Source organism: Lineus longissimus, chromosome 4 (assembly GCF_910592395.1).
Source record: "Lineus longissimus chromosome 4, tnLinLong1.2, whole genome shotgun sequence".
Classification (NCBI taxonomy): domain Eukaryota; kingdom Metazoa; phylum Nemertea; class Pilidiophora; order Heteronemertea; family Lineidae; genus Lineus; species Lineus longissimus.
Window position 1 is genome coordinate 21740773 of NC_088311.1, and position 12681 is coordinate 21753453.

Here is a 12681-nt window from a genome sequence, read left to right on the forward strand (position 1 = left end):
TGTCCATATATAGATGCAATGGACTAGTGTGGGTCTCTTCTTATGTATCCCCGAACATTTGCATGTGCATTACATTGAGGATATTATGGTACCGTTATATAATTCGCAAAGAACTGCAATTCTTTTAGGATACTAATCAATTAAGACACTGTCTTAAGGATACATCTATTTGTTGCTGCATAACCAACAAGCTGTATGTACAATCAAGCCGTTATGACTGAACTAATGGTCAGAATAGGGAACTATGAAAAGGTAAGTTCTGTCTGCTTCCGGTGACGGTGAGCATTTTATCGATCAGCGTCCAGCCTCGTCCCAAGTCAGTGCGCGCCTCCGCCAATTCCTGGCGCAAGGTTGGATTGTAGCTACGTTTCGAACGTTCTCACCAGATCTTTCTTTCGTCAAATGCACTGTTCTTAATTGTTTCTCTGTCATAAACGGTGTTTATTTAATTCATATCCTGCGAAAATATCTCCGTCTCAAATGATAAACATGTGGAATGGCAATTTAGGGTGTTACAGTGTGGCTGATTGCAGAAATGGCCCCGCAACACTGCCCGCTATATATATATCCACCCATCCCAAAGACGACATCCATCTTCTACCATGGTTGTCCATCCCAAGGACGACATTCACCTTCTATTGATGGTTACACATCCCAAGGATGACATCCGCCCTCTATTGATGGTTTAATTAGTCAAGATTGGCGCGATATCTCGCAATCTGAAATCTGTAGCGTTATATAACAAACCAAGAATATTTCAAAAGTGACACCGAGTAAATATCAGTTTTTCTTAGTCTCGCGCTCATACTATCATAATCCCCGATATTTGGATGGTTTGCCGGATATCTTGACATGATTTGTACAGAAGAAGAAAACGAAAATATCCATATATTCGTTCTGACATCAAGAGCGGTTTAGAGGATGGTTGCCCACCTTCAAAATTTGCAATACGAATATATCATGATTGATTACAATTAATTGGTAAAACTAACCAACTCACATGATTGTATTTCCTACAGGAATACAAGCTGTAAGCTTGCATAAAAAATATATAAGGTGGAGGTGCCTATGGTCAACCCTTTATGGAACAATCTCCTTCTCAGTCTGTCTGACTAAAGCGTGCCTTTTAGATGGATTTCCCGATATTACATTGAGAATTCAAATGCATTGGCCTTATGGTTCATGTATCAAACAAGATGTTACCTGAATCAATACAAGAACATATGGCGGCCGGGATTATCGTCCCGGACGTGGACAACGCGCATGCGCACAATCGATCGACAAGATTAAGACCGGTGATGTACAAATAGTAACTCTGAATCGGACCTGTCAGTGAATCACGGCATTTGTTTATATGTTTATGGTGTACGTGCAACAGACGACACCCAATTGGGCGCAACCCTGCCCAAGCTGGACCGATTCTGTCTCAGAAGTGAGGAAGACACAGAAACAAGTGGATGTGTCATAAATTTCACTTGTGGTTTTTAACAGGAGGATATCGCGGTATCCCTAAATGGATATTTGCATATTAGTCATCAGGATTCGAAAAGTGATCACAGCCTTCCCCATCAGGTATCACCACGTGAGAATTCGCCATCTCTCATGAATTCTGGTTGATGGATACACGGAAAGCTCCTGAACCGGCAGTTATACAGATATCGAGCCGATTCTACCGTGTTCCACTATTAAAGCGGACCAACTTACTATACGTATTCTGTCACGTTAATCACGTTGATCAGTCACGATACATTATTTTTGAAATAAAGAAACTAGATGTCAACAGTTTTTTGGAGAGAAAGAAACAGCGACTTTATCAAGTAAAACGAGGTTCTAATGACAAATAGAGACTAATGCTAGTATTCTATATAATATCAATTGGTGCGAGTGACTTCGTAATTTGGCAGTTTTGGATGGACCTGATATCATTAAATCGTAATTTGAGAATTTTGGGTTAAAAATGAATACTGACGGCGTGATGATGAAGACAAACGAGGTGATGTCATGTATTACGTCATTGGAGAACAGTATCGAACGATACACTGAGGCCCTTAATCGGGTGGCCCTGAAGGCGGGCAGACTGGAGAAGTCGAAACACCTCTATCGGTCGCAGAGCAGTGCCCATGATCTCCGGGATGAGGAGCAGGTAAAAATGAAACGAATTCTTGTTCGGAAGTAAAGGTTTACAACCATTATTTCAATGGACCATGGCACCACCATTTTGGCAAGAAGATGAAATCTTATATGACGTAATTTCAAAGGTTGAAGTCTGTTCTTTGTTTTCCATGATAGAACAGCCTCTTAGGTTTTAAGTTGGTATTCACTTCATTTTGAAGAAGTTCTAATTGCTTTTGGATTCAAAGTCTTAGCGAAAATGGCGGTACCTTGGTTAAGGTACGGTACCTTAAGCTGTTCTATCATACTCAATTGTTTTTCAGAAATTTTATAAATGTTCATGTCACGTACATTGTTTCATTGTAACATTTTTTCTCCTTCAATATATAAAGGCAACAACCAATATACGTGTGGACTTCAGTTCCAAAAACAGCCCAACTGAATAAAGCATTGGGACCACACAAGAACCTCTCGGTTATTAGAATATTTTTTGTGATATTCTGCATGTGTGGTATATGTTATGTATTTGATTATGGTACACTGCATGCAGTCAGTCCAGTATTATAGGCCTACACAACCTCGTACTCCTTTACAACGCCCCGATACGAGTACGATCGATTCTTACTCATATGCCTATATATCAACAATACTGTGTTGACCAGATGGGTGGATGTGACAAAACCAAAGTCGACAATGCTCGTACACTTGTTGTATGACAGAAAGATGAGCCCATTGACCATCTTCTTTGTTATCAAAGGGGTACGCCGTTGGAAATTACTGGTGGCCCATGAAATTAGAATGTAGTGTATGCACATGCAATGCCAGTGCACAGTTATTAAGCATACGAATTTGCTGAAACTTTGTATCTATACATGCTTCCCGAAATTGGTGGCTTGCATTGGAACTAACTTTTTCCCCCTTGTCCGCCATCAAAGGCATTCAAGTGTGTTGGTCAACCATGACTATCTCCTTTGTCCCACCACCATAAGGCCTGGTGTCCCCTTATGACATCATTATTTCGGACCCTCGGCGCCCCATTTCTGGAAAGGTGTATTGTATTTGTACATCTGTCTATAGCTTACACAACGACCATGCTGTAGTTCATTTGCGTATTTACCCAATTGGAAATTTTCAATTTCCTGATATTTTGCTTTACTACAGAAGTTGTATGACCATGACTAGTGCTTTTTATACTGGATGGATGGTGCACTAATTTAAAGTGGAGTGGTGACGGCTGTGGTAAATAGCATCCATGACCCTCAAAGCGGGAAACCAAGAGGCAAGGGATGTACGTCAATTATTTTACACATCTGCACTTTATAATAGACTCCCGGGGCAGTCCATTGAATCTTCCTTATTGGATCTCCTTATAGGGTGAGGGACGAGGCCGTCCACTGCATCTGGAGTGTACAGAATACTTAGGAGGGCCGGCGCCGTTTGTTCAGAATTTCGATCTGAATTGAATTTGTGATTTTCAATTATGTGCTTACATCAATATTGCTGTTGTGCACAGCGATGTGATGGGGTATAGGGGTGTCTGTTGACTGTGTTTAAGAGACTAGGCATGTGCCAGTCTCTCTTAAAGCACAGTCAACAGAGAGACTAGGCATGTGCCAGTCTCTCTTAAAGCACAGTCAAAAGACAACCATGCCGTCCCGAGCTTTGCGCGATATGGACCATTCTGGGAAAACTCACTGAGGGAGGTATGCCCAATAGCATAATCTATTATAAGCCCCTGCTCGAGGTAATCTTGCGCAGTGTTGCTTCTGCCCACATACTTCGTGCTGGAAAACGTCTCGTACAAAGAAAGTCTGATGCGCCATATTAATAAAGAAAAAACTTCAGGCTGCGCGAGACTACTATGATAAAAATGACCATTGCAGAGACTCTGTGACGTAGGCATATATTTTTTACAATTAAAAATGCTCTCAAAAGACGATATGGAATGACTATAACATTTCCTGAACTATATGCCTTCTAATTATCACTTTACATAAATAGGTCGGCGTTAGGTCGCGTGCTTTTCTTTCCTCGTGACAATATACAGCAAAATAGTTACAACCCCATTAGATCGCGCTATAAGTCCATAATGAGATCACGGTGACTCCTCAGCTTCGTTATTTTGCCGCTACGCGGCGCGTTGGGTCATTGCGTCTAGAAACGATGCAAGCCGGTAACAATCTTAGTTTTAAAATTCGTTCCTAAGCATAGCCTTGGCGGCGGTTTATGAATAGGGTTAAAATTGACCAACTATTTAGTCTGTCACCGTAAGCCACTCTATCAGTTGTCATCAGGTACTACAACCAAACGTACTATCGAAAAGGCCGCAGGTTGAACTGATCATGTAGTGTCTTAATCCGCATGGTTCAATATTGGGAGAGAGTTATGATCAAGTTACCAATGCGATTAGTCCATACAGTATATACCATCCTGAGATTCAGGTTTTTGATACTCCTACGTATCGATTGGAAACCAACGGCGCCAACTACTTACTGGTAAGATTCGTTCGAAGTTTACAGTGAGCGAGTCTTTGCCGTATACACTGTGTTCGTCGAACGTAGTATAATGTATTTTTTTGGGAAATTACACCGACAGTTTATTCGATACCAAAATTTGCATGCTTTATACATTTAATATCAATACGTAATATATATGTAAAAGCGATGTTATCATGTATTTAGAACACATAGAGAACGGCATGTGAAGTATGATTGATAGAGTAGATGTACATATATAAAGCTTATCCATGGGTTGGGCCAGCACTAAGTTGAGAATCTTCTGGACATACATGTATTTGAAGTGGGCCACTAATTCGGGAACCGGCGCCATGATTTACAAGGTAGGCCTAAGTGCCGATTTCCATGAAAGACGAAGTCTCTGAAATTGGTCCGGGGAAGAAGACTAACTGCGCATGCTCTGCATATAGCATCTTGGGATTTACATGTACGCAAAGAGAAGTGAGGCGACCAATGGCTGTTGCTCATCATCTGGGAAGCGCTTTCCAGATTAAAAGTAAATAAGTCATATTTGATTTAAACAGAAATCAAATAACACCAGATGCAGCCATTGGCCATTCTACTTAATACCTCGACATCAACAGACCTGAAGAGACGCGATTCGTACATACAAGTACATGTACTTATAAGATGGAATCATGTAATTTATGCCGCTTTTCGCATCCTTACAATGGAATAGTCACAGATCATACAACCAGAGATTATCAGTTTACCATTTATGACCAAAATCGGGTCGATTTTGACCTTTCTCAGGCCGACAATTGTACATGTAGGGTAAGTGATCAGGTCCAGTCAACAGATTATGTGTCGTGGAAAAGCCCTTCACAGCCTCAGAGGCAGACGAGGCGTGCCAAGTACTCTTTTATTATAACGGGCCGCTCAATTAATGCGGCGTACGCATACATTTTACAATACTTGTTGTTACAGTACTTTTCATCTTTCAGTGTTGATTTTTTCACAAGTCCAAAATTCTGAAATTTTTTAAAGCCAACATTTTTTGGGGCTGATGATATTTCTTCATTTTGAGCAGAAAAAAAACAAGTGAAAAAAAATTTGGACTTTGAAATTTTTTGAACTTTGAATGAGCTACACTCCGAACGGAGTGAACCGCGCTCGTCGTCGAGGAAGGACGATGCGGATGACGAAATGGACTGCATAAGGGAGCACGCGTTGCTGTGGTTGTCTCGGATAGAGCACTTACTAGCATTGCCAATCTAACTCTAACTCTTATGGTTGCCTTAACAAATACCATAGTTTCCGCGCGGAAGATTCCCTTTGACAAGTTGACATGACCATATTGGCGATTTAAAAGTCGTCAAGGTGAAATTGAGTTCTATCGTGGCCAATGAGCCTTTTTAGTTGTTTGCTAGATTGTCAGTTTTCGGTTTTTTCTACATCCAAAGAAAAGGTGGATTAAACTTCGAATTCTCCTTAGCCAAAATGATGCGATACATCCTTCTAAAGGCTATATACTCCAGCCACTTAGAGGCTCTAGCAAAGCCGGATGCTACTGAAACAATCGTACTGAGGATGGGTTGATGAGAGGTATTCCATCTGTCTAAAGCTAAGGGGATTTCTCCAGTCGTCGCACTGGGGATGGGTTGATAAAATCGCCCCCTAGTGGCTGTCTGAATCATGAATCGGGTTCGATTTCGAACAGAAAGATCGTCTACTGGCACAGAATACACTGAAAATATTTGGTCGTTCTTGAGTTATTAGGGATTTTTCGTTCGCAAACCCCCGAAACGCCAACGTGAACGCCAATCTCACTGCTCGATCTCCTGAGAACTTTTATACCTTTTTGTAAATGGTGACAGAATTTCTTCGTGACAAGAGAGAGTTGGCCCATCATTCGCCGTCACCTTTTCTCATCTTGTAATGTCATTACGCAGAAGGTCATCAACAGACCAATGTATATAAGCGTGGTGATGACATTTTAATGGGGCTGCTGACAAAGGATCATCGACCAATTGTCATCACTGCCAAGTGTCCTTGACTCAGAAAATTCGATGATATGCATTAATGATATGACAGGTGTTGGATTTAATGTATATATGTACATGCTATAACAATGAATTGTACGGACAAGCACTCGATCGATGGCTGGAAACTTTTTTTTGACTCAGTTGAAACCGAAAAGTCCATCGCGTAACCAATCCTCCTTGCGCATGACTGGAATTACAATGTATTTAAATCGACGTCGTTCCGAATATTATCGCTGCTTTGGAGAATGCGAGTAACCGTCAATCACAACATCCTTGCGTATGACTGGAACTATTTGAATATTATCGCTGCTATGGAGAATGGGTCAATCATTATAGTAACTGTTTGGACGGAAATTGCGGCAAACTGACAATGGAGGTGATGATTCAAAAACACACATTCGGAGTATCATAATCTAACATCTGTGGCGTTTCCATTAGCCCTGTAAACAATTACTGCGTTCATTTCAGCGAGAATTCGTTGACGTTGTCCGTTTCAAATGTTGAAACAACATGTATACACATCAATAAATGCCTTTTTTGACGGAGTATAGCCTTATGTCTATTATTTACATACAGAGTCACTTTGTATCGTGAAATTGTGGAGATCACAATTTGTGTCATCTTGACCCGCAATGTATTGACATTGCTCAGCTTCCAGACAGCGCGCGTCAAGGTTACGGAGGCAATACCGCTGGAAGTTCAGTATGAATTTGTGTTGGCGTAGTTATTACAGAAAAGTCCAAATACGTGTATAAGGTTGGACTGATTTTGAGTGTTTCGATCTTCAGAGTGTTCTCACTCATTGCCTTTAAGAGCGGTGAAATACACATTGATGCGGTTTTCTCTGTTTCCCATTGTCATTATTCAAAAGTCATGGTCTCTCTATACTTGCCTATTGCAAGGAAACACTGAAATATGGGAAACAAAGAAGAACGTAACAGCGACCAGCGCCCGATGCAGTGCCTACGCCTGTACTTGTGCAAGGCGTGGGTGTTTTTGCCGAAAAACTATCAAATAACCTTAGACCCAAAGGCAAATCCAGAATTTACGATCAGATCGATCGAAAAATCACTGAAATAAACTTTATCACCTATAATCAATTCTCCGAAATAAATTAAACAACAATGGTAATTCATCTTTGAATAGGATTAAATAAGCAATGACATCAATCTATACGCCATAATTTCCGATAAACTTGGCTTCACTAACATTTTTCGTAACGTTTTGTGGTGAACGAGGGGTCGGTCGAGAAGTGAAAGATTTTTCAATTTCATTTAAGTTAAAATCCGATAATTTTAATCAGTCATGGGGGATACTGCATTACTAATGAGAACAAATACTATTTCCGTACTACCAAGCACTAACAATATGGCGAACCAACATGAGGAGAGGAGTGTCAGAATATTTACCAGGGCTAGACTGAAAGACGATCCTCCGGCCAGAGATTATAAGGTAAGAACTTTTTTTGGGTAAAAGACTGAAGTTACATGTTGAGTTTATACATGCAGCTATCGCTTCTGTACGGTGGCTGGGAAAGGACATCACATGATTTTACTGTGTATACTCCAGAAAAAAAACAAGTGTGGGAACCACTTCATGAAAAAAAGCTTTAGATAGGTCTTTTTAAGGTACGTTTCGCTGAATGAGATTGCGAAAGGTACGCGTTACGGCTTCGTTTGTTTTACGCCTCTGCGGTGAACTAGAATTTACAGACCAAAATAATTGTTTGTTTACGCTGTCGCTGTCGCATGCGCGAATCATGCCTTCCATAATCATTTATGGTAAATTAAAACCCAAACTAATTGATCAATTCCTGTGAGAGATTGATGGTCGAATCAACAAAGCAGAAAAAGCATCGAACGTCAGCGGTGAAACTGTCCACCAAGCTTAGCAACACAGTAAACAAAGACAGTGCAAGTGACAACCAATGGGGGCTATCATGCAAGATGCCGTAAAAAATTGACAAACTAGTGGTTGCCTAACTGACAGTTTCAGCCTCGTCTGGTATGCAAATGAGGAGTTAAAGTTGTATATATATGATGAGCAGGTGATGAAACGCAGGACTTTAATAAATTCCGCCCGGATTCATTGTCAACTCACTGTTAGTGTTATTGTTGATGAAGAAGGCCTTATACTGATGCCGCGTTGCATATCATTTATATATAATTTCCATTGTGAAAGTTCCAATAAACTGGGGTGCATTTACATTTCATACACAGTTCAAGAGAAGCTCTGAAACGCTTTAAGTCTGACTCCTATACGCTACTATTCTTTTGCGATCAATTGAATTATTCGTTATTTCCGATAGAAGTCACCAATGTCGGATGCATTCTTATTGAGAACCAATGTGACCGCAGGGCAACACAACAACATGGATGGGCATCAGGGTGGTAGGACTGTACACATTCATTCCAGGGTAGCCAAAGCGGATACACCAATAAGGGACCATCAGGTAGGCACGTTTGGAAAAGTTCTCGACCGCGGTGACGGTGCAGGGGAGGGGAACTGCCCGTGTTTCAGTCGGGTGGTTGAAAAGCTTCTTTTAAATATCCATAACGTGATTTAGATTGGTGATCATTCCTTAAAAGCAGCTTACTAAGTATTATTTAAGTTCTTCTTGAGCTAGGGTATATCTGTCTTAGACTTCCTGACCGTATACCGGTCTAAAAATTGTAGTTGAGGTAAGGGTTACTTGCCCCTGAAAGCAGTTTTGCTTGAAGCGCATGTGACATTGCAAAGCGGAAGCTTTCGTGGTTCGGTTTGGGTGCAGAGGATAAAATAACAAAGCCGTGATGAAACTCGAAACCTACTCAACGTCGCGTGAAGTGAAGATCTTATATTCGCATTGGCGAGCAGAAGATGGTGGCATTTTTTATGTCTTTGGTGAAAATCGCCCCTGTCGCAAGACGGGAAGCCACCAAATTGTGTTAACAGCTAAGAAAATGCCATTTTGTTGCTTTCTAAAAACGATTTTAAAAAAGAATGTCGATTACGATGTACATGTACAAAGGCTTGTATCAGGTCAGTTACTATACTCTCAGATTTTCAGAATATTTGCAGTCCCATCGAAGTATACACATCAACTCTTGAAACACAGCTTTGGACTAGTCATGACAATTCCATCTGTTCATTGCAGCGAAATTGTAATTTTCTATAATTATTTTAACACATGTCAGGAGTTTGAAGTGCATACCTGTATTCAGCTGCAGTTTTGCAATAAATGTGTTTAAGTACTCTGTGTCCGGAGCACAGTAAAATAGTGGTATATGCAGCATATACATTTCAATTAGCTCGTCACCAGGTTTATCAAAATGCATAAATGGTAATACATTTTTAATCCTTTCGTGTTCACAAAAGCAGTCATTATTGAACATTAACTTGCATAAAGCAAGCTTTTTTGAGGCACTGTGATGATCTGTTGCATTTGTGTTTCGTTTCAAAGCAGTCATAATGTCGACATTATACAAGTAAGCATTTAATCAATTTGAGACGTTTGTTTGTTTGTTTGCATGCAGTGTGCACGGGCTGTCACATCATACACTAGCTGAAAGAATGACCGATGTAACATTTTTGGTTGTTCCCCATATCTCACCGTATTATAGACAGCTAGAAAGACCACGACCTTGGTGAACAGGGAAAAGCATGTCAAACTGTCTTACAGCTTTCCAAAACAATGATGGGAAACGCTCAAAAACGGAAGCACTCAAAGAATCACAACGGGCATCCTGAAGCTCAGGTCAACATTCGGCACTATCGACCGAGCTTTATATAAGTAACGTGTGCGAGGGCAGGAGGATACGACCGACTCTTGATTTTCGAGGATGCACACCGGGTTGCAAGACGGCCGAGTCAATACACTTAATTTCAAAACACTTCATGCATTGTATGCAATTATGTACAACGAAAACAACTACATGTTAAATTTCAACTTGGAGTAACTTTAGGATTTCAAGTAGAGCCAAACTTCCATAAGGTCCGGTTTCAATTTTATCGGAAAACTCTTGGCTATCTTATAGAGAAAACCATAAAATATTGCATTGGTTCTACTAAGTAATGTTGGTGTACACTGAATAGAGGCTTCGTTTACAAAAGTAGGGAAAATTACACAAGTTCTTGCGAGGAAGGTACATTAGGCCTAGTTTTTCTGCTTGCTCTGGATTGAAGGGTTCATCTGCAAAAGCTAGTCTAAAAGCCATTCAGAAAAAAATATAGGTGTGGTAAAATGAAGCCGACAGTACCCTGGATTTGAATTACGAACCGTGTCAATGCAAATCCCCCAACACCCCATAGAAAATCATGCAAGAAGATTTTTAAAAACTCATCATCGTTTCAAGCAAAATTACTGTGCCAACGAATGACGGATTAAAACATCTGTATAAATTCTACATGAATCACAAACGTGAACCTGTCCACAGAGCTGACAGAAAACATTAATACATTAATTCGAATATAATATATATTAGCACTGAACTCCAAAAGGTTTGTGTTTTTCCTCATCGGCGTTCGCCGCAGGGCGTTTTTTTCTCGCGCTGGTTACTTTCATCTCGACAGACGGGAATAGATCACGGCTTCTGTTGATGAACGCTGTCGAGCAGAATCGATTGTTGTGATGACAAAGACTATCGAATGATTCTGGAGATGAGCAGAGAAATCTAGGGTATCGAACGCCTTTTGACAATCGAATCAAATATATTGTAGAATTCGGATGACTGATCACAAAGACTCATCTGGGTCCCTATTTCTGTTTTGTTCGACAGAAAGCAGTGTGCACCGCTTCGTGCAGAATTTTGTTTTTCGAAAACGTGCTGACTTCGGAAAATATTATAAAATCCCTTCACTTTTTCTGTAATGGTCTCTCTGGCTGTCTGTTGCATGGAACACTGAGATATGGGGAACGTAAAAAACGATAAATCATTGATATAATGTTATCAAAAACTCATTATTTCAAAGTACTTTGCAGTAATAAATTTTTGATATTAGGTACCATTCAAATACAGGATCTGATGCATATGACAGCTTAAGGGGTCGGGGGCATCGGTCGTAATTACTGGTGGGCCAGGAACATAGAAGGCTTTCATACACAATGGCGTCAAGTGCTGTTATTATGCATACGAATTTGCTGAAACTTGGTGAAAATAGTATTAGTTATGAAACTGCCGACAACGTCAATGTTGAAATTTATATTCAGTCCGTATTTACGCAATTGGTAATTTTCAAATTCAATACAATTTTCAAATTTTTAACCAATGGGGTAGGCCTTTAAGTCGTTACTATATGCACCGTCAGGACACAGTCAGATAATGCATCATCCCATTGTTGTTAATGGATAGTTCATCAAAATATTAATGTTGGCGATTTTACAATGCAGGGGTAAACACTTGAGGCATGTTTTATGTCAGATGATTGAGGCACTCGTAATGGGAGTATGTGGCAGTAACCGGGTAAAGGTATGAGAATACTGAACTTCACGCGGTATTGCCTCCGTATATAGAGTAGCCTCCACCCATCTTGACGCGCGTTGTCTGGAAGCTGAGCAAGGGTCAAGATGTCTGTATATATAGGCGTATATACTATAGGCGTATCGAAAAAGCAAAGATTTCAAGAATGGTGGTCGTTTTCCAAGAAAAAAACAAACAAACGCAATTCAAAGTAAGATTCGAAAAGGGCATTATGCATGGGTTAGCGCTTCATTTACGACATTGAAAGTGGAAATACAGTCGTCCAATGACAACTTCGATACGACTAAACTGTCGTAGATTTCACATTAGTGAGTTTTCGCTTTTGAATGACTATAAAATATCATTGTGAAGATGCAAGTGAAAGAGATAAATGATGTGCCGTGTACGATGTCATCTTTCTATATTACCAACGGTTTGGAGAGCAACCACAAGTCAGTGTTGACCTTTAGAGACTTCTGTTTTCTCATTACCTGGAATTGTTCCGTTATAAGTACCTTGGCGTCTTATTTCGATGTTTTTATCCATGTGTTTTGTGGCGATTATTGACATTATCTGTCCTATGCAACATGAAGTATAAAGTCAAACCTTACACAACAAAAACAAAATGGT

General features: G+C 40.2%; 1 protein-coding gene across 8 annotated transcripts in view; it reads left to right on the forward strand.

The window, feature by feature from the left end:
- Window positions 1-12681, forward strand: part of LOC135486699 (cys-loop ligand-gated ion channel-like) — a 23142-nt gene continuing 10461 nt past the window's right edge. For 5 of the 8 annotated variants that reach the window (XR_010446740.1, XM_064769743.1, XM_064769745.1 and 2 more), the window contains exon 1: window positions 1291-2143. Coding sequence is in view for 7 of the 8 variants with exons in the window: in XM_064769743.1 (XP_064625813.1) it covers window positions 1958-2143 (186 nt within the window). In the remaining variant the exon portion in view is untranslated. Of the gene's footprint in view, window positions 253-1290; window positions 2144-4895; window positions 4952-8708; window positions 9066-12681 lie in introns of those variants that run through there. The other 3 variants (XM_064769747.1, XM_064769748.1, XM_064769744.1) reach the window with 3 other exon arrangements.